The sequence below is a fragment of the Kogia breviceps genome, chromosome 2 (genome assembly GCF_026419965.1).
Source record: "Kogia breviceps isolate mKogBre1 chromosome 2, mKogBre1 haplotype 1, whole genome shotgun sequence".
Taxonomy (NCBI): Eukaryota; Metazoa; Chordata; class Mammalia; order Artiodactyla; family Physeteridae; genus Kogia; species Kogia breviceps.
This window is the reverse complement of record NC_081311.1, coordinates 5,682,632-5,705,313: the sequence shown is the minus strand read 5'-3', so window position 1 is coordinate 5,705,313 and position 22,682 is coordinate 5,682,632. Positions and strand designations below refer to the sequence as shown.

General features: G+C 46.6%; 1 protein-coding gene across 3 annotated transcripts in view; it reads right to left on the bottom strand.

The window, feature by feature from the left end:
- ADAM12 (ADAM metallopeptidase domain 12) overlaps positions 1-22,682 on the bottom strand; it is a 675,955-nt gene that overhangs the window by 525,251 nt on the left and 128,022 nt on the right. For 2 of the 3 annotated variants that reach the window (XM_059053844.2, XM_067024332.1), the window contains exon 3: positions 6,758-6,849. The exons of the other annotated variant lie outside the window; for it this stretch is intronic. In XM_059053844.2, coding sequence (XP_058909827.1) covers positions 6,758-6,849 — 92 coding nt within the window. The remainder of the gene's footprint in view (positions 1-6,757; positions 6,850-22,682) is intronic. 3 annotated transcript variants of the gene reach the window in all.

The window sequence follows — 22,682 nt, the reverse complement described above, 5'->3', positions numbered from 1 at the left end:
ATGACTACCTTTTTCCAGACGGCCAATGTAACCCAGGCTCTGCTTGAAACCTCCTCTTTCAAGATAGGGCCTCTCTTCAGCGGTTCTCAGCCCCGGTTACCCACGTGAGCCACCTGGGAGCTTGTAAAAACCCCCATGCGCAAAAGCCTCACCTCCAATAATTACTTTAGAATCCTGGGGGGTGGGGCCCCAGGCATCGGTGCTTTTTAAAGCTTCCAGTTGATTGCATAGGGCAGCAACGCTGAGAGCCACCTGGATGCCTGAGGCACCTCCCTCTCCCCTCCCCCTCTGTCTCTCTCCCCTCCCCCTCCACCTAGCACGTTCCATGGCTGTTGTTTACCCACAAGAAAACTGAAGTTCACCTGGTACCAAGCCCAGGCTGTTTCACTTGAACACTATCGCTCCCGTTTTAGTTAAATTTCGTTCTGATAATAATTGCTCCCGTGCAATCTACAAACTGCGTAATCACACCCAGAAGAAACCCCTTTGACACCGGTCTTTGAAAACAAATACCCATCTTGGAAACTGGGCAGCATTGGTCTTAGAGTGCACTGTTTCCCAAAGTTTGGGCCAGTGATCACCTGCATAGAAAACACCTAGGATTTAAATCTAATTTTTTTTTTTTTTTTTTTTTTTTTTGCGGTACGCGGGCCTCTCACTGCTGTGGCCTCTCCCGTTGCGGAGCACAGGCTCAGGACGCGCAGGCGCAGCGGCCACGGCTCACGGGCCCAGCTGTTCCGCGGCATGTGGGATCTTCCCGGACCGGGGCACGAACCCGCGTCCCCCGCATCGGCAGGCGGACTCTCAACCACTGCGCCACCAGGGAAGCCCTTAAATCTGCATTTTATGCAGATTTCTAAACCCTTCCCTCTGAAGACCTGAGGTGAATCAGGATCTCAGGGCGTAAGACCCAGAAGTTGTATTTTTAAGGATCTGCCAGGTGATCTTCTGCATAGATAAGATAGAAAGGATGCTGGCCCAGAACTCGGACCTCCTGAGGTCCTTCCTGAGCCTGGGGCTCCCAGACTGGCCACAGGACCTTGGAGGCGGCCTTGGATTCCACAGCTATACAGCAAGGAGCAAACAGCAATTCTTGTGGGGACGCCAGGCTTCCTCGTACTCTGGTCTCCAACATTGAGAGGGTACCCCACCCTTTAGGCTCAAGATCCCAAGAGAGCCTTGGCCTTGATGTAAACAAGGAGTGTCAGAAACAAGGGGTGTGTGTCTAGGAATGAGTTAAGGCCATCGCCGCCTGGAACAAGGGCAGACAGGACGCTGACTCTGGCTACATCAACCTTTCTGCACACCTGAGCTGAGTCGGGGAGCCACGACCCGGTGCCTGGGGCCACCCACACTGGACAGACGCCCTCGGGGCTGTGGGCATTACAGCAGGAAGTCCTAGAGGCCCAGAAGGACGGGCAGAGAATCAACCACCATTTCATTACCTTGGGGCTGGCAAGTGCTACTGTGACTTTGATCCCATCCAATGCAAACAGGTAAGGGAAGAGACATAATGAATGAGGTGAATGTGAACTTATTTCTGAAGCTCCGTCATTGCTCAGGATGTCAGGGTGACACTGTTCCTGGAGGATCAATGCTGAAGGAAGCATCTGTTTGCCTTCTCTACCTCATACGGAAGTTGTGGAAATCAAAACCAATGATGGGTGTGAAAGTACCTCTCAAGATATGAACATGTTATGTAACTCCAGGGTATGACTTGTCCTGTGAGTTAGCAGAAATCAGTGGATACCTGATATAATCAAACCTATGGAGGAATGAGGGGGTAGTTATATCAAAATTATACATATTTCACAGGAGTTTATAATGAATGCATTTGAGTTTATTTGAGTTGCATAACCCATTACATACCCAATACAGTGAAATTTTGTGACTGTGAATGTAGAATGAAAGTAACTATTTTAGATGCAAATTCTGTTATCCATAACATAGAGTCATGGTCAAACCATTTATTTATTCACTCATCAGACAAATATTTATTGAGCACCTACTATGTGCCAGGCTCTGTGCTGGGTGCTGAGGGAACTTCCTGGACTCATGGAATTAACAGACTGGACATAACATCAAGCAGGTCATCCGATTGCCAGGCCAGGGATTATTAGGTTAAATTCTAGTGAGTCTTTTCAGGTGTTTAGACTCAGCTTTGACAAAAGCCCCCACCAATAAACTGAGAGAAATTAAAAAAGGAAACACTGTACTCTTTGCCCTTCAATCTATATCATACACTTGTATGGCAAGTTCTATTTATGAAATTTTATTTCCTCACTGAGATCTATTAAATAACTAAAGATAAGATCTAACCTCTTAAAAATCAGTATCAGTTTGCCAGGGCTGCTATAACAGAGTACCACGGTCTGGGTGGCTTATGCAACAGAAATTTTATTTTCTCACAGTTCTGGAGGCTAGAAGTCCAAGATCAAGGTGTCAGCAGGGTTGGTTCCCTCCGAGCCTTCTCCGTGTGTCTTCACATCTTCTTCCTCCTGTGTGTGTCTATGTCCTAATCTCTTCCTACAAGGACACCAGTTGTATTGGATTACGGTCCATCCTACCTAACTACCTCACTTAACCTTAATCACCTCTTTAAAGACCCTGCCTCCAAATATGCATTCTGAAGTTCTGGAGTTAGGACTCCAACATATAAATTTGAGGGGACACGATTCTTTCCGTGACAGACTACACAACGTCACTTTGGGTCCTGCTCTTCTTCTGGAGCTGGGAAACCAAGAAAGAGATGAGGCAGAGGGGCTACTTGATATTCCTATCCACCAACTACTTTTAAAACAGGACAAATTTTCTTAAAAAGTAAGCACATCTTTTATATCAAATATCTTCCCCAATTAAGCTATTTCAAGGTGTCAGTCCCTCTGTCCTTTGTTAACTGAACATGGCTTTGAAAAAAGATGTCTTTTATCTAAAATAGAATTAACTGATGTAAGATTTGATTTGAAAGGAAGAAAATAATCTTGTATTTAAGATTAGATAAATAATCTTGTATTTAGAACATTCAAGGTCAGAGAGTGGTCAAATGAAAATAGGTGGGGTTTGTGTCTGGCTTTTGCAGTAACTCCTCCATGTCCCGACCATCACCACACAACACTACCTTCGTACACTCTCTTTTTCATAAATGTTGCTTTAAGATATTGATTTCTTTCAAATGTCTCAAGCACGATTTTGTAGTGCTGGTAACTGCTTTCATAGTTCGATTCATTTTATTGACTGTTTTTAACTTTATATTTATGCTTTAAGGCATATTACTAAGAAGGACTCCCTTTCATAAATTGAAGTAAGAGAGAGATAAACAGCAGATGATCGGGGAAATCATATCCTGAACCACGGGAGTCAGGATGCCTCCATTCCTGTAGCAATTTATTTCTCCAAAAGATAAGCACCGAATCCAGTCTATACCTTTGAAACCTGTATTTTTCTCCATGAGACAATTCTTCCCTTTTCCAGAGCTGTTCTGCAACGTACAACTGTATTTGCCAGTGGAGCCTTTGGTCCTGTCTCTCCACAGATACAAACTAAAGTGACCTTTGCATTAGCTGCAAGCATGCTTACTCCCACTTGGTTGATCTAGTACCACCATCACTAGGTAATCTGCCAACATAGTGGTATTTCATCCTGAATGTAAGAGTGTTTTCAAATGTATGGGTTCACTCTGGTATGTAACAATAGGGAAAGATGGTTTTAAGACAAAATGGAAAAATTGGAAATTGGAAGACAGGGATTGACACATACACACTACTATATATAAAATAGATAACTAATAAGGACCTACTGTATCGTACGGGGAAGTCTACTCAATACTCTGTAATGACCTGTATGGGAACAGAATCTAAAAAAGAGTGGAGATATGTGTATGTATAACAGATTCACTTTGCTGTGCACCTGAAACAAATACAACATTGTAAATCAACTCTACCCCTAAAAATTTATAAGTAAATTAATTAAAATTTTTTAAAAAAGAAAAATTGGAGATTTTCCCCCTCTCCATCCTGCAACTTTTATCTTTCCACAAATTTACTAGAATCCAAAGGATTCAATGCAGTGTAATGTATTACAGTGAAAACCTGGCAAGAATCTACATGAATTTTAAAAGGGGATTTGGGCAAGTAAATCACGGCATGCACGACCACCTCATATTCTGTTGAAATTAAAAATAAAGATCACAAAGAATTTAAATGATATGGGAAGTTGCCAGTGATGGAATGTTATGTAATAAAAGAAAGCTATAAATGTTGATATACATTACACTCTTACGTTTAAAAATGCATGGGAAAAATAAGGGACAGAAATATTTAAATATTTTCTTATTTCGATATTCCTGTATTTTCCTAAAGGTCTGGATGAAGTTGCCATTATTTTTGTTATACGGAAAATTAAAACATTGCTTTTTAAAAAATAAAACTCTGTTCCACATTTCATTTCTTTTAAGGAATCACTTGGCTGAAGAACTGCCTGCATATCATTTCTATGGCTTCGATGAATTTGAAAGGAAAAGTGATCAATCTTGTGCAGGCTCTGGAGGAGAGGCAGAGATTCATGGCAGTTACAAAGGAAGGGCCTCTGTTTGCAGTGTTTCACCATCTTACAGCACCCTTAGAACAAACACACAGGGACAGGCTTTAAAAGCTCAAAGTTAGGAGGGAAATTTGAAAGCCTCGCTACTGCTTTGATCAAAGTAGATGTGACCCAGATCACTACAAAGCAGATGGTTTCTGGGCGTTAACTCAGTCACAGATAATAATCAAGTGTGAATGTGTGTGTGTGTGTGCGCGCGCGTTACAGAGACCCAGCCACATGGCCCCAAAGATCTGTATCATTAACGACCAAACTGATTAATTTTAACATCAACAGGAAAATGCTGAACTTTAGCAGCTCAACATGAAAAACAGATGGGAAAGGGAAAGGTCTTCAGATGGTATCTTTCTTTTTTTTTTTTTTTTTTTTTTTTGGTGTGTGTGTGATATGCGGGCCTCTCACTGTTGTGGCCTCTCCCGTTGCGAAGCACAGGCTCCAGACGCGCAGGCTCAGCGGCCATGGCTCACGGGCCCAGCCGCTCCGCGGCATGTGGGATCTTCCCGGACCGGGGCACGAACCCGTGTCCCCTGCATCGGCAGGCGGATTCTCAACCACTGCGCCACCAGGGAAGCCCCAGATGGTATCTTTCTTTAAAAAAAAAAAAAAAGTAGCGGTTGACCTTCACTTTATCCTCCCCTTCTTTACAGGGCATCTCCTGCCAGGGATGGTTCTCAGTGGTCCACGGCTCCTCCAACTCATTTCCCCCCCTGCAACCTGGGGTTCCCACGTCTGCTCTCAGGGAACATGTTAATTATTGCTACCCATCTCTGAATCCTCAGACAGGGAGCTCCCTGTTCCACACAGAAATGGCTTTAAATATTGATGACTAAACCTCAGGTCCCAGAATAGTGTCTTTTCTCCATCATGTGAGATTTCAGGCCTGGGGTCTCTGAGGAAATGTTGAACTTTATTAAACGCAAAGCTACATCAAAGGATGATACCTAAGATAAGCATTTAGGGGGCAAATTATTTTTTACAGATACCCTTGCTACTTTAATGTTATGAAGGATCAATTCTTACAATTCCACCCTCTCTTAGAATTACAAAAGTTGGAGGCAGAATTTCATTTGTGAAAGACAAGAGATGCCGTGTAAACGGTAACACTTCAGACAATTCTTTCAGGCAGGAAAGTCCATATTTTAAGTTCTGTTCACTGGAATGAGCCTTTGTCTATGCCAGCCCTTTAGAGAAAGATCAGAACAGAAGCCCTGGAGCCAGACAGCTTATGAGCTGCGAGATTTGGGTCAAGTCAATTACTGGAGCTATTGAAGCTTTAATTTTCTCATCTGCAAAATAGGTATAATAACAGTACAGTTGTCCCTGGGTATCCAAGGGGGATTTGTTCCAGGAACCCCCTCAGATATCAAAATCCAGGGATGCTCAAGTCCTTTATATAAAATGGCAGAGTGTTTGCATATAACTTATGCACATCCTCCTGCATACTTTAAATCATCTCTAAATTACTTATAATACCCAATACAATAGAAATATTATGCAAATAGTTGCTGGCGTGTGGCAAATTCAAGTTTTGCTCTTTGGAACTCTCTGGAAGTTTCTTTCCAAAGAGTTTCAATCAGCAGTTGAGTGAACCTGCAGATGAAGAACCTGTGGATATGGAGAGCCCAGGATCATGAGAAGGACGAAATGAGTCAGTTACACAGAGCTTGGCATGTAATACACTGTCAATACTACCACTGTGTACAGAGTTTTTTATTGTCTAGAATCCGAAACATTTCATTTTGTGACTATGACCTCTAATTTTCTTCTCCCAGTGAGACTACTGACACTTTTTGCAGTTGTAACAACCTGCGGTAACTTAGATTTCAAACTACGTCTTCTCCACCTTCACACTGGCAAATGGCATCATCCTCTCTCTCCAGCACATTAATTTTGGTTTAAAATTGAGATTCAATCACCATACTCTCCTTTGATACTGCATATCTACAAATTATAGGTCAAGATTATAAAGGAATAACTGAATACACACTGCATACTTTAATGTAAAGTCTTAGTCACTGATGGTTAGATTTTCTGCTGAGTTGATTCCATTTTTGACTAAATAAAATGAAATGCAAACACATCACAAGTAGTCCGGTGATCATGTTTTACAATTCGCTGCATTTTGCTGACTACTCTAGAAGTTAGAAACATATGTTACCTCGGTGAAGTCAGATTTCTTCTCTGGAACATCAGACTGGAGATTTTTAAGGGCAATTTGATCGTGGGGACTGTACTGGTTGTCCCGTAATCCTAGGCAAAGGGAGATAATATTGCTATTTTTTAGTATACGAAAGGATAAAATGGAGTCTATAACTTCAGTATAAAATTTAATGTCATCTAGTCAAGTATTATATGAACCAATAGTGAATCCAGTGTACTCTGACCCATGATAAAACCTTGTCTGTTTCCCTCATTCACTCCACCCCTCCATGGAGGCTCTGAGTTCCTCATCACTTAGTTTATCAGGCTGCAAGACTCCTTCTTCCATCCCATTGTTTATGTTCCCAGACTCAGGAATAACTGAACAAGTTTAGCCCTCACACATTCACCCATGTCCTGAGTTGACACCCAGCAGAAGAATCACTTCTATGGGTTTCTCAACAGCCCTGGAGTTAAGAAAGCCTGAACTTGCAAGATGGACTTTCACCCAACCTCTTAACACAATCATTTTAGAAGGAGTCTTGAGCAACTCAGACACTGATATTGAAACTGCTTTGGGGCTTCCCTGGTGGCGCAGTGATTGAGAGTCCGCCTGCCAATGCAGGGGACACGGGTTCCTGCCCCGGTCCGGGAAGATCCCACATGCCGCGGAGCAGCTAGGCCCCTGAGCCATGGCCGCTAAGCCTGTTCGCCACAAAAAAAAAAAAAAGAAACTGCTTTGGCATATCTGTGGATAATTTTGTGATGATATCCGTGAGGATAAATGAGACACCGTAGACCACCTCCCACATAAATATCGGCCATAGCAATAGCCGAGAATATCATCAAATCCAAAAGCACAAGGCAGTGGGCCACGAATTGTAGCACTTGGGCTCTGGTCCTGGCTCTACCATCCACCAGCTTGAAAACAATGGACAAGTCTACGGAATCGCTCTACGGAATTTCCTCATCCACCCAGCCTGCCCTGCACACCTCGCGGAGAGCTGGGTAGACGAACAAAGCACTCTGTGAGGCAAACCAGCGGTGTTAGGACGTCTGCCTGGGTGTCTTGCTGCTATTGCAGGAATGTGAGTCAAACACAAGAAGGCGGGGTAATGATGAGAGTCTGTGTCCCTCCATCCCCACAGCCCAGGGCCACAATGCCACTTCCACAAATGCGGATATTCCGGGGAAAGTGATTTTCCAAAAGACTACAAAGAATGCTTTCCCAGCGGCTGGTGCTGGTGATGAGAAAGAAGAGATTGAAGAAAGCAGCTCTGGGCTTCCCTGGTGGCGCAGTGGTTGAGAGTCTGCCTGCTGATGCAGGGGACACGGGTTCCTGCCCCGGTCCAGGAAGATCCCACATGCCACGGAGCGTCTGGGCCCGTGAGCCATGGCCACCGAGCCTGCGTGTCCGGAGCCTGTGCTCCGCAACGGGAGAGGCCACGACAGTGAGAGGCCCACGTACTGCAAAAAAAAAAGAAAAAAGAAAGCAGCTCTGTCGTCAATTAGCATATTGTCTTTATCAACTCATGAGAAGGGTTTATTAAAGAATTCAGACAAAATTTAAAGCATTTTATGGGAAAAATGATATGCTATAGTATTTTCAAGTTTGCAAAGGGGTCCGGACATGGCAATTCCAAGGGCTACCACGGACCCGTCCAAAGCCTATGTCTCGTCTTGTCCTTGGGTGACAAAAGAACCCCTGTCAGCTCGACCTAGACTCGTGGCTTGTTTCCATCTATCCCTGTTATTGAGTGACAGAGACAGTCATCCAAGATGATGTGCACAGATGACTTCCTGTGAAGCGCAAATATAAGACCTGAAAGATGTCATGGATTTCTGTGCAGAGTTGATACATCATGATGAACTGACAATAAAGCTGATGGAGATGGAAATCTCCTGGCTCCGGTCCTGCGGCACCACATTTAAGAACTCCACAGTCAGCACAGGCCTGGGGCCAGACCGGCCTGGCTCTGCATTCCAGCTCAGCTCACCTGCAGTAGGGGAGCTGCTCACCCTCCCTGAGTTTCTTTATCCACGAAGTGCAGATAATAACGCCTCCTGCCCAGCCTTGCCATCCGTGCGCTAAGGGTAACGTACGTAAAGTACCCGGGCTGGGGTGGGATGCGGGGTTCATGCTCGATAAATAACCCTGGTTATGGTTGTTAATGAGCAGGACCAAGGCAGCTGCCCCCCGTCCCACCCAGACCCAGATGGTCACTATCACCAAGGCATGCGTGCTCACTGGAATCAGGCCACAAAGTCCCAGGGTCTCTAGCTACGTGTGAGACTTCGGGCAAGTGGCTCAGCAGCCCTTGGTTCCTTGCTATGAAATGGAGATAGTGGTGCTTACTTCAGAGAGTTCTTGAAAAACGGACAAGCGACCTAAATCGCTAGCCCGTAGCACAATGGCCAGATTATGACAACATGCAACAAGCATTAGCTGTGGAGAAGTGTCATCAGCTCTAGCAGGGAGGAGGGAGACTGCCACCATCAGACAAGCAGGGGCTGTGTATGAGTGTCTGATCGCTGTTGTAACAAATGGCCACAAACTTAGTGGCTTAAATACCACAAACATATTATGTTACAGCTCTGGAGGTCAGAGTCCAATGTGGGTCTCCCTGGGCTAAAATCAAGGTGTCGACAGGGCTGCACTCCTGTGGGAGGGGCTGGGGAGACCCTATTTCCTTGCCTTTCCACCTTCTAGAGGCTTCCACGTTCCTTGGCTCACGGCCCCCCTCATCACTCCAAACTTTGTTTCCATCATCACATCCCTTGTGATTAGACTGGGCCAGCCAACGGGGATCCAGGATCGTCTTCCCATCTCAAGGTTCTCTCAATGCCACCTGCAGAGTCCCTTTTGCCGGGCAAGGCAATGTATTCGCAGGCTCTGGGAACAAGGACGTGGACCTATTTCGGGGAACCATTATTATACCCATCACAGCCTAGTTGGGGAGCCTGAGGTAGATGTATTGGTTGGAACGTAGGGCCTTTAAAATGATGCTGCTGTGGGAAAGTACTTACACTGCAACATTAACTGAAAGAAAGGAATCGAAGGCTTATGAACCCCACGATTGCCACATTCAAAATTTCTTAAAATGTGTGTGGGAATTCACACAAATGGCAAAGTTGTAACTTTCAGTTATGAGCCTGTTTTTGAGTAAAACTGAGGTGTGACTACAGCCATGCATGAGGTGCCTCATCAATTAATGAAGACCCCAAAGGCCTCAGGAGGGGGATTACCAGAATGGTTAAAAGTAGAGACTCTGGGCTTCCCTGGTGGCGCAGTGGTTGAGAGTCCGCCTGCCGATGCAGGGGACACGGGTTTGTGTCCCGGTCCGGGAGGATCCCACGTGCCGCGGAGCGGCTGGGCCCGTGAGCCGTGGCCGCTGCGACTGCGCGTCCGGAGCCTGTGCTCCGCAACGGGAGGGGCCACAACAGAGAGAGGCCCGCGTACCGCCAAAAAAAAAAAAAAAAAAGTAGAGACTTTGGGGAAAGAAAGACCCTGATTCAAATCCTTCTCTGACACTAACCATTTGGGCAGTTAAAGTTATTTTGGGGCAAGTTCCTTAAATTGTCAGAGTCTCATTTTTCCACGTGTCAGAGGAAGCACAAGAGCTGTCTCCGAGGGGGGTTACAAGGAATCATGTGATGACAAATATCAAGAAACTTAGCAGAGTTCCTGTCACGTGGTAACACCTCCCCTGTCCCTTCCCACCTGACCACATAACTGTCACTACTGATAGAGCCCCCCCTCTATTGGGTGGCCCTACCCTGGCATCTCTGAGTAAGGCAAAGCCAGTGGACATTTGGGGCAGGTTACCGAGAACAAGACTGACAGGAGTTTGGGCATTTTCCAGCGCCTGGGACTGGTGTCCCCAGCACAGAAATTTGCAGAAGCCAGGACACATGGCACCTGGCCTTGGTTTCTGGAAGAGATCCTGCTGCAAGGGCAGGAGGTGGCCAGGCCAGTCTGCTCCCTCTCTCCACAGCACGAGCTGGTCTTCCCCAGGGCTCTCGCAGGGGCAGGTGCCTGTCCCAGGGCCAGCAAGTCAATTTCACTCCGCATCGGGACATGGTCCCGGTTAAAAGGAAACTGGCAGAGGGTGGGCGGGCCCTGGGCACCTGTAGGACAGACAGGGCTTCGTCACACGAGTCGGGCAGTCCAGGTCCAAATACCAGCTGTGGGCCTCTGTGTAGTTTATGTAACTTCAGGGCCTCCAGTTTCCCTCCTGTGGATCTAGGACACTGAGCTGACTCTATTCCTACCCTGCGCCATTGCCTTCCTGCCCCCGGCTGCCGGGAGAGTAGCTGTCAGAGGCTCACGGCTTTGCTCGTCTCTGAGGACCATCCTCGACAAAGGCTATACTTTTCTCCACCTTGGCCCACAGCCAGTGGTGACTCTGAGGGGTACAAAAGCCAGGGCAACTCTTTGGTTTGTTCCAGAGCATAAACCGAGGACCAGACTGCACCTGAGACCCATCCTTCCTCAGCACCTTCCCCATCAGGGCTCCCTCACTCTCTCTCATGGTTCTGTCCTGAAGAGCACCCCCTCCTCCTTCATGGCCCCTAATCCCTGCCTCAGGCTCTGATTCTTGGAAGCTCAACATAGCTCCAGCTCACGGCGCTGGCTAATAGCGGGGGGCTCTCAACGTGGGTCTCCATGCCAGCAGCCTCAGCATCACGGGGTGACTTGTTAGAAATGCACATTCTCTGAAATAATGCCATTTGCAGCAACATGGATGGACCTAGAGATGATCATATTAAGTAAAATAAGTCAGGCAGAGAAAGACAAATATCATATGATATCACGTATATGTGGAATCTAAAAAATGATACAAATGAAATTATTTATAAAACAGAAATAGACTCACAGACCTAGAAAACAAACTTACGGTTACCAAAGGGGAAGGGGGGGAAGGGGGGGAAGGGATAAGTTAGGAGTTTGGGATTAACATATACACACTGCTATATATAAAATAAGCAACAAGGTCCTACTGTAGAGCACAGGGAACTATATTCAATATCTTGTAATAACCTTTAATGGAAAAGAATCCGAAAAAGAACATATATTTTATATATATATATTTAAAATATATACATAGATGTACATATATATAAAATGTATACCCAAAACATTCAAATCAGCTATACTTCAATAAAAGCATTAAAAAATAAAAATGTTTTTAAAAAGAAACACGGGGACTTCCCCAGCAGTCCAGTGGTTGGGACACCGTGCTTCCACTGCAGGGGGCGTGGGTTTGAGCCCTGGTCGGGGAACTAGGATCCCACATGCTTCCTGGGGTGGCCAAAAAAAAAAAAAAAAAAAAAAAGGCAAGAAATGCACATTCTCGGGTACCACCCACTGACCCGCAGACCTACTGATTCAGAAACTCTGGCACAGGACTCAGCCTTCTGGGCTTTACTAAGCCTTCTAGGATGCTCCATGCAGCTCAAGTCCAAAACCACTGCTGGTCTTAGACTAACAAGCTCCTGTGCGGATGGTGACTTTAGGCCCTAGAAGGTGATGGGAGTGCTTTTTTTTTTTCTTTTTTTTTTTGCGGTACGCGGGCCTCTCACTGTTGCGGCCTCTCCCGTTGCGGAGCACAGGCTCCGGACGCGCAGGCGCAGCGGCCATGGCTCACGGGCCCAGCCGCTCCGCGGCACGTGGGATCCTCCCGGACCGGGGCACGAACCCGTGTCCCCTGCATCGGCAGGCGGACTCTCAACCACTGCGCCGCCAGGGAAGCCCGGGAGTGCTTCTGATTCACCACCGTCCCACGGCTTTTAGAAAAGCACAGCTAGGGGACCAAATGGGGCTCCTTATCAATGCTTACAGTTAGAATGAAGCCATCGGGAAAGGCAGCCGGCTGTTCTTTTGAAGCAAACTAAAACAGCCTGGTGAGTCACCCACTCATGGCTGGTTAAAGAACTGATTGTGTGCGGTGCCCGGTGCCCTCTGTGCCCGGGGAGAGGTCAGCGCACGGGCATGTCTGATGAGGGTTTCTCTCCCGTGATGGTTGGAAAGATGGAACTGCTTCTGTCTCCACCAGCCTGAGACATTCCTCCACTGCCACTCCTGCCCTGGAGGCCTTCCCGGAGGCCGAGCGCAGAACAACATGAAGCCCTGAGCCAGATCCTCCTGGAATGCAACGTCCTCCCCGGAGGGAGGAGTGAGTGCTTCGGGGAGGGGATCCAGCTGAGCGGGAGTTTCTGCTGCGCTCAGGGTGATGGAGGCTCCGGGCTGGACCGGGCGGCAAAGGCAGTGAGAGGCTGTCCCCTCCCACAGCTCTAAGAGAGAGTCACAGTCCGGCTCCTTCTGGCCCCAAGAAGCCACCGGGAGAGCCCTGCCAGCCAAGGGACCCAGGAAAGGTGTGGGATGGGGTGGATTTAGACAAAAGTGGACGTGGGGTAGGAGAAGGCGGCTCAGCCCAAAAGCAGAGGCAAAAGGGAAAAGTGGAAACGGCTTAAGGGAAAGTGTAAGAGCAGAGAAATCCAGCAAATCTGGGAACCGGTAAGCAGCACGTCGCGTGAAGCCTGGGATACGGGTAAAGGCATTGCATACAATTCCCACGCGGCAGCCAGCGTGGCTTGAGCTGTCTGCACAAAAATAGCCGACGAGCCACGTCACGCATTGACTAACGAGCCCATCCATCAAAGTCGCGTGGAAATGACGAACGCCCCAGCCTTTCGTTGGTACACAGAGCTTGCTTGTTTTCATATCTCTATCATGTGTGTCAGGGACAGAGATGGGACAGTCACATTCCCGCTTCATAGACTGTAAACGCTTCCCTCATTTCTAGTCTGATAGGGGGCAAGGTTTACTCGGAATTTTCACCTGCCCTCCACGATACCCCTTTCTTAATAGTCTAAGCAGATGTTTCTCAGAGACAATCACTTTTCAGATTTGAATTCAGCTAATCACCTCTGTGAGATCGGACCCCATTAACCACTCGGCGCCTCTGGACCATCTTTTCATGGTTGACTTTTGGAACAATGGGGTCTACTTACTGTCTTCCCCCTCTTGGCTACTGTGTCTTCCTTTCTTTAGTGTTCTCTCCTTGACTCCCTCTGGGTCCTCCTACCAAACCCCAGACCAGTGCCAAGGAAGGACCCAGACCTCACCTGTGGGCACCAGCCCTTAGAACCAGCTGCCTTCAAGCCCCCCCTCAAACTCAGCTTTTCCAAAAAGGGACCAATCGACTCCCCTCAAGCTGCTGCCATTGCAGTCTCCTCCTCCCCCTCCCCTTCCTTCCCCTCCCCTTCCTCCCCCATATCAATTTTCTTGGCAAGTGGCCACCGTCCTCCCATCACGCACAATAGAAATAGAGGTGCCCCCTCCACACCCACCCTTTCCTTCACTGCCAACGCCCAGCTAAAACCCAAGTCCTGATTTATCTCATGAAGAAGGCTCTGCTACATCCCATCAGCTTCATCTTCCCTGAACTGCCTGGTCTCAGCAAGGTCACAATCAAGTGGTGACCCCACCAGCCTCGTCTCCTGTCAGGTACCCCCAAACCCCCTTGACATGGCCACTTTGTGACCTTGTAAAGGTCACATGCTCCTTTGAAAACTCTAATGAAAGGGATACATTTTCCCCCCAGAAGAGGACCTGGGAAACATATACATAACAATCTGAGCCCATGTGCATGGGGTGCTGGGGCTCAAGGAGACCAGGATGTAGGCATATATGTGGACAAAACTATAATTCAAAAAGATACATGCACCCCTATGTTCATAGCAGCACTGTTCACAATAGCCAGGACATCGAAACAACCTAAATGTCCACCCACAGATGAATGGATGCAGAAGATGTGGTACATATGTACAATGGAATATTACTCAGCCACAAAAAAGAATGAAATAATGCCATTTGTATCAACATGGCTGGACCTAGAGATTATCATACTAAGTAATTCAGACAGAAAGACAAATACCTTACGATATCACTTATACGTGGAATCTACAATATGACACAAACGAACTTATCTACAAAACAGAAATAGACTCACAGACACAGCGAATGGCTGCCAAGGGGGAGGGAGGTAGGGGACAGATGTACTGGGAGTTTGGGATTGGCAGATGCAAACTAGTATATATAGAATGGATAAACAACAAGGTCCTACTGTCTGGCACAGGGAACTACATTAAGTATCCTGTGCAAAACCATAATGGAAAAGAATGTATGTTTATGTATAACTGAGTCACTTTGCTGTACAGCAGAAATTAATACAACATTGTAAATCAACTATACTTCAATAAATAAATTTTAAAAAAAGAAATAATCCAATGACTCTGAAGTTTATTAAGTAAAATTACCTCCATGAAATTATTCTCTAATTATTCTCTAATAAAATCTCTCCCAAGTCCCAAAAAAGAATTTTAAAAAGGAGATCAGGATAGAAATCCTTAGAATAAGCCTCCTTCTCCTTCCTGGATGTGGCTGCTTCATCGTCTCTGTGACTTTGGCCTTGGAGGACACCTGCCCAACTTCCCCAGGGGACTAACTCCTCTACACAGCTCAAGATCACCTCCTCCCAGAAGGGCTCCTACGCCTGCCCCCACCCCACATGCCTTCCAACCTGTGTTGCCACCTGTGTTCATTTCCTAGGGCTACCGTAACAAATGACCACAAACAAGGCTGCTTCAAACAATGGCAACTCATTCTCTCACGGTTCTGGAGGTCAGACGTCTGACACCAAGGTGTTAGCAGGGCCATGCTCTCTCTGAAGAATCCAGGGGAGAATCCACCCTTGCCTCTTCCTAGCTTCTGGTGGCTGCTGGCCACCCTCAGCATTCCTTGGCTTGTGGCAGCATCACTGGTCTACCTGCAGCCTCACATGGCCTGTGTCTCTGTGTCTCCAAATCCCTCTGTCTTTATAATGACCCCAGTCCCTGGATTGAGGGCCCATCCTAACCCAGTTTGACCTCATCTGCAAAGACCCCATTTCCAGATAAGGTCCCATTCACAGGTCTGGGGGTTGGGACTTGAACACATCTTTGGGGGGGGGACACAATTCAACCCAGCACAGCGCTCCCTGACAGGCTGGCATCACTGTGTGTCCTCCCTACGCCATCCTGTAATCGTCTGTTCTCTGAGTCTGTCCCCCAGGTTGACAGAGGCCTTTAGAGGACGTCTCATCATCACCCTCACGTCGTGCTCAGCACAGTGCCTGCCAACTGAAGACATTCGCTGAGTGTTGACCGAACGAACAAATTATCTTATATTTTGATAAGAGTTTTATCTATAGGAAAAAAATCAGAATATACCTTCCTCTGACAGTTTTATCATATTCCACTGATGTTGCAAAGACATTTTACTTAGATTCAAAGGTCTTTTCATGACAAGGATGCTCTCGGCTAAAGGAAAGAAAAGTCAGCCACAGTTTACATCTGTAATTCCTCTCAGAATGAGTCAGGCTCCCACCTTCCGTGCTGGGCTGAAGAACCTCCAAACACTCTACCTGTGATGAAGTCACCAGAATGTTTCCATGGCAACCGGGGAGGGGGTGGGGAGTCCACCCTGTGTGCTATTTCTCCTGAGCAGGAATAGCAATCGTCACTTTGACATTTATATCTGAGGCTTTGTTAGCAAGTAAAACACGTTTGCACAACCATTAAAGTTTTCTGCAGAGCACTGTTAGATGTGAGACAAAGAACTACTGCCTACCGTCGGATAAACATTTCCCCTCAAGTTCTCATTACTTTTTTATTTTTCACCCTGTTTTGATGACGCTGGTTCTCTTGCCCGGCAGCATTTTTACTGTGAAAATGTTCCCTTAGTATTAAAATACATTCAGATAACACCACAATGTTAATTCGTTTACCCTGCTTGTAATATGTGTAACCAATTTTTGCAAACCGGTTTATCTAGAAAATTGGGCAACACAGCAGTCTGTTTACCGTGCAAGCTATTATAAGAATGATCAATCCCTACAATTTAATAAAACACCTTTGACACTAAATTATAATGAATACTGTTTTCTAATGTATACCCAATCACGTTTGAGGTAGCTTATAATTAACAACACAGATAAAAACCAGCCAAACTGTGATAAAAGAAGCAAGTAATGAGCTGGAGAAATCATTGGACCATAAAGCCTGGGCTAAAGATGACCCTGGTACAGAAGAATCACAAACTAAGGGTGAGTTTGCAGCAGCCAAGGCCAAAGGGGGGGACGTGATAAATTGCATAACTCATTGCCTTTCCAATGAAATACACCGTTTCATATGGAGAGTGGTTTTATCCCCTGGGACAAGGCATTGATTGATAGCATGGGTCTTTATATAAATGGACAGCGCCTTTGTGAGCTGGTTCATAAACACCAGGACAATGTAAATTTCACTGGACAACCCCAAGGTTCTTTGAGTCGGGTCAGTGTCACTATTACGCCATCATGGCTAAAATTGATTGTGCGATCACAGCAAGACAGATATTGGATACAAAGGTTATCTCCTTTAACACTCGGCATGACCTTTGGAGGAGAGCACAATTATTGTCCCCATTTTACAGATGAGAAAGCTGAGCCTAGTTGAAGTAACCTGCCAATCATCACCTGTCCAATGAGCTTCAAGCTGAGAGTTTGCAATATCAATGATCACTGCACAGGTAGAAAAGGTAGAAATGGAGCAGAATCTGTAGGATCTGATAACCTCTCCTATGAAGCTTGAGAAAGTGGACGCAGCAGCGTGGGTTTGGGCGTCAGAGGAGCTCCCTCGCGCTAACGCTGTTTGCTCCTCAGTTAAAGGGGCAAACTGAAGGGCTGAGAACTATGAAGTTTTCACGGGCCCAGCACACAGTCTGTCAACATTGGGCTGCCCCCAAAATGGAATGTGTTATTAGCCGCACTTTTACATAATTTTCATCTCTTCCAGAAAATGATGGGGTATAATACAGACCTGCCCAATAATGAATAAAAACCTGCCCACTAATTCTGTCTACTCGGGCTCTAGCTGATTTCGGAGACACCCGGAATCGGAGGCACCGTGGCTCTGCCCTTGGTGCCGGGGCATGGCTCTGGGGTCTGCCTTTCTGTGGCAGGAGCAGGGTCCCCCCTGGAGGACCGGGTAGGACCACCGGGCGCAACTCGCGCGCATGCGCCAGCCCTCTAAACCGCGAGGCCCCGCCCACAAGGGCGGCATGGGCGGGGTCACGCCACAACCTCAGTTCTGCCAACAGTTACTGGGAATCTGACGTCTTTGAGAACCTAGGTCAGGTGCTGGGCTAACAAAGGTGAATAGAGCACAGGAGTTCCCATCTTTAAAGAGCTCCGAGTCCGATGAAGGAATAAGACGCATAACGAGACCTTTTTCAATGCAACATGGATTCGATGATTTCCTCTTATGGGCTTCCCCCCTCCCCTTAACTTGTGGTAAAATACACAAAACACAAAATTTCCCATCTTAGCCATTTTTAAGTGTCCAGTCCTGTGGCATTAAGCACGTGCATCTACACCGCGTTGGGCAACCATCACCCCCGCCCATCCACAGAACTTTTTCATTTTCCCAAACTGGAACTCTGTCCACCTTAAGTCAGAACCGTTTTCCCCTCCCCCAGCCCCTGACCACCGCCATTCTACTTTCTGTCTCTATGAATGTGACCTACTATAGGGACCTCAAATGAGTGGAGTTATACAGCGTCTGTCTCGTTGTGACTGGCTTATTTTCCTCAGCCTAATGTCTTCAAGGTTCATCCCTGTTGTTTCATGTGTCAGAATCTCCTTCCTTTTTAAAGGTGAAGAGGAACTTCCCTGGCGGTCCAGTGGTCCAGATTCCATGATTCCACTGCAGGGTATGCGAGTTCGATCCCTGGTCAGGGAACTAAGATCCTGCATGCTGCGCGGCACAGCCAAAAAAAAAAATACTTTTATTAAAAATTTAAAGAGGTAAATAATATTCCATTGTACGGATGGACCGTACTTTGTTTATCCATTCATCTCTCGATGGACACTTGGGTTGCTTGCACCTTTAGGCTATTATGAATAATGCTGCTGTGACCATGGCTGCACCAATATCACTTCAAGTCCCTGCTTTCAGTTCTTTCTACAGGTTGTCTTCTGCCTTTTATTCTGTGGTCCTGCCTTGGTCATATAACCCAACATTTTCTTAGCAATCACTAGAATCTTTTTTGAAGGGTACGTAGGGCAAAGAGATAGCCACATGGGTAGATAAGTTTAGCAGTCATCTTAAAAGAACTATCCTTTCCTCCCTTCCTACCCACGTACATGGGGAGAAGGAGTGGGTCTTGTTTTAAGCCCTTGACAGGGGGAAGCAGTTAAGCACAGGTTGTCTCTGACATGTAACCCAAACGTCTTCAACATGGGCTCCAACCTGAAAAGGAAAGAAGGTGCCACCTTCCCCCCTTCCCCCTCCACCCCCCAACCCCAGAAAGGACTCTGTGAGCTGGGAGGCAGCCCAGGTCAGAGAAGACCAGGGCCTGCGCATGGGGGCGAGGGGTCTGCTGAACTTTCTGGGAACATGCAGCCTCACTTAAGCAGAGGGCCTGGGTGTGGGCAGCAAGGAGGAGCGGTGGGAGAGCTGGAAAGAGGAGGATGCTTCCTTTCTTTGGGTCCTAACGCAGCACGATTCAGCAGGACAAGTCCAGACAAGCAGCTGAGACGTTGTTCAGCTGTGACTTGAGCCAGTCAGCGCCTCTTGGGCTCAGCTTTCCCCATCTGTGACGTGAGGAGTCATGCCACGTGCGTGGCCTCCAGGACGCCAACTGGCTCTGCCAGGAGTCTTGTCCACGATGGCTGGGCTGTGAGGTGCTGGGGACATTTGAGGGAGGGGGTGTGGGAGTGGCATCTCCACTTCAGCTTGCTTCTTTCATAAACTGGAAAATGGCATCGTGACACCCTCTCTTCTTCAAGGAACACCGAGCTCACTGGACGGGCACCATCACTACCTTGTATTGAACGTCATGGAGTGGTTTGATTTCAGAGGTGACCGCTTCTGGCCCCCAGGTCCCCCCAGGTGAGATCCAGGCCGCAGTGGGGGTCCCGAACACCTGCTGGTTATCCAGGCAGCTTTCTGCAGGATGAGCAGGGGTGGATTGTGTGCCTTTATTCCAGGCGCTGGATCACAACCGACACACAAAGAAGAAAAATGGGACGTCGTTGGAACCTCCTGCAAAAGAACCTGGAGCCACGTCTGGCCCAGCTGCAAAGCCACATGCTCCAGACAGACCAGGAGAAGCTGTCAGCTCAGGGTTCATTCTGTAAACAAGCCATCGAAATATTTTCACAAGATGTCAGAATGGATTTCCTCTCCTTCATGAGGGGCAATGTAACTCTTGTTTGTGGGGCTGTGGAGCTTCTTGCTTCTCTTCCTTTCAGCTGCCTTGGCCAGAGCCTGTCTGGAGCCTGGAGCAGGAGCCCACAGAGATGATTACACGTTCTGCCATGAGCTGGACAAATGAGGTCCGTGCGGTGTCTGAAGGTCCAAGTTGTAAATCTCCCATTATAGGAGCCATTGGCCATGCACTGCACATCGGGGGTCTGGGGGAGAGAGATGCTGTCACGGGACCATATCCAAGAGCCCAGCATTCAAGGAAAAAAACCCATGCTTGGAGATGCTCACACCCTACTGCCGTTATCCTGTATTGCTACCTGGAAAGCCTAAGTGGCCTCTCTACTGAATTTGCCAACAGCTCATCAGCTGTGCTGAACAGTCGGAACAAGGTTGCCATTCTCTCTGGCTGTGATTTTTGTTTTGAGCTGTTGTTGTTTAATGGAGAAAAGATCCTAGCACTCTGTGTCCCCTACTAGTCCCTCCTGCTGTAACAGATCCAAAACTTAGGCAAGAACAACTGTCCCCTTATATGTATAGCCTTGTCCTCACCTGCCGCTTGACAAAAAAAAAGGAAACAGAGGCTCAAAGAGGGGCAGGGCTTGCCAGAGAAGCTCTCAGCTGGGAAGTGGCAGAGTCAGGCTTGCTCAGTTGAGTCTAATAAAGACCCCAGATTGCTGGCTGTCAGTCAAGTTACCTTCTAATCACACCCTGTCTAACTGGGCTGAGCTGCTCTCTCCCTGTAGTTAATTCTTTAAAAAATATAATTCACATACCACAAAACTTATCCTTTAAAGTGTAAAATTCAATGGTTTCTGTACATTGACAAAGCTGTGCAACTATCACCACGATCTAATTCCAGAACATTTTCATCATCCACAAAAGAAGCCCCATACCCATTACTCCCCATCCTTGGAAACCACTAACATATATTTTCCAGATTTGCCTATTCTGGACATTTCATATAAATAAAATCACAAGTATGTGGGCTTTTGTGTCTGGCTTCTTTCACTGAGTAACGTGTATTCAAGGTTCATCCACGTTTTAGCATGTGTCAGAATTTCATTCCTCTCTATGGCCAAATAATATTCATTTTGTATCAAGATTCATACTGGATGGATAGAGCACATATCGTGCATCTATTTATTAACTGATGAACACTTGCGTTGTTTCCACTTTTTGGTTATAATAAACAATGCTACCATGAACATTTGTGTACAAAGCTTTATGTGGACACAGGTTTTCTTTCTCATGGGATATATACCTAAGGATGGAATTGCTGGGTCATATGGTAACTACATGTTTAACTGCTTGAGGAAATGTCAATCTGTTTGACTGCACCATTTTACATCCCCACTAGCAAAGTATGAGGGTTCCATTTGCCCCATCTTTGCCAACACTTGTTATTATCCGTTTTTTAAATTGCAGCCTCCTAGTGGCTATGAGGTAGTATCTCATTGTGGGTTTGATTTGCATTTCCCTGATAACTAGTAATGTTCTGCATCTTTTCATGTGCTTACTGCCCACTTGCAATCTCCTTTGGAGAGATGTCTATTCAGGTCCTTGGCTCAAATTTTAAGTTGGGTGATTTGTCTTTTTACAAAAGCAGCTCTAGGAAAAAGAAGACTGTCATGCCCCCCATTCCCCTTCCCCTCAAATGAGTGAAAGGAGCGACAGTGACTCCCAGACCCCCCTAAGGCAGCATCTTATTTCTCGGTACCTTCAATGATAGCAGCATCACTGCATGAAGGCTTAAGAGAATGTCCTTGGTGTTCCACAGATATGGGCTTGAATCTAGCTTGAACACTTATAAAGTTTGTGAGTTAGATGATCCACCTAACTCTGCAGCTTCCCCATCTCCCAAACAGGGATCACGATTTCAATTCACTGGATTGGTGTGAGAGCTAAGAGAGGAGACATTCTGAAAGCCCTCGGCATGTGACTTGTCACATGGAAAATACCCAATAAAATTCATTTCTTTATGTACCCAGCAATATTTTTATAGCATCACCATGGGCCAGGCACTGGTCTAGACCCCAAAGTCACAGCAACAGGCAAAACAGAGAGAAAATTTCTGCCTTCGTGGAGATTATATGCAGCTTAACATGCTAGCAAAAGTTAATGATGCTGTTATTATTACAATTCAACATTTTTACTCTTGATTGCAAAATAAGTACAGGCTCATCAGAAACTAGGATGACAAGATACAAGAAGTTTCACTAATGAACTTGAACTTTAGAGAGACGAGGCATTAGCTTCAGTAATTACAGCTCTCCTGCCAGTGCCCCAGCATGGCCTTTCTTTTATACTTGCACAGACACATGAAAGAGGAGAAGCCACTGGCAGTGGCTCAAGAATGTGAAAAAAGGTGCGAAGGCCAAGATTTAGCACTTCCTGGTGTCCAGGGAAAAGGAGGGATAATACACACTTACCAATCTGGGGGAGGGAGTTAGAAGCCTAAGAACAGATCGTTAAAACCAAAAATAGGATAAAGAAGTAAATGAGAAGTGTGCTGGGAAGAAAGAGTGAGTAGAGCAGCTCTTGCGGCTTGAAAAGCTGGTCCAGTGGGGCTGGGTGGGACTGAACATGAAATTGAATGAAGAGTAAAACTGCCGGCCTTGAGGACTCTTCTGTGGAGCGGGAGCAAAATCCAC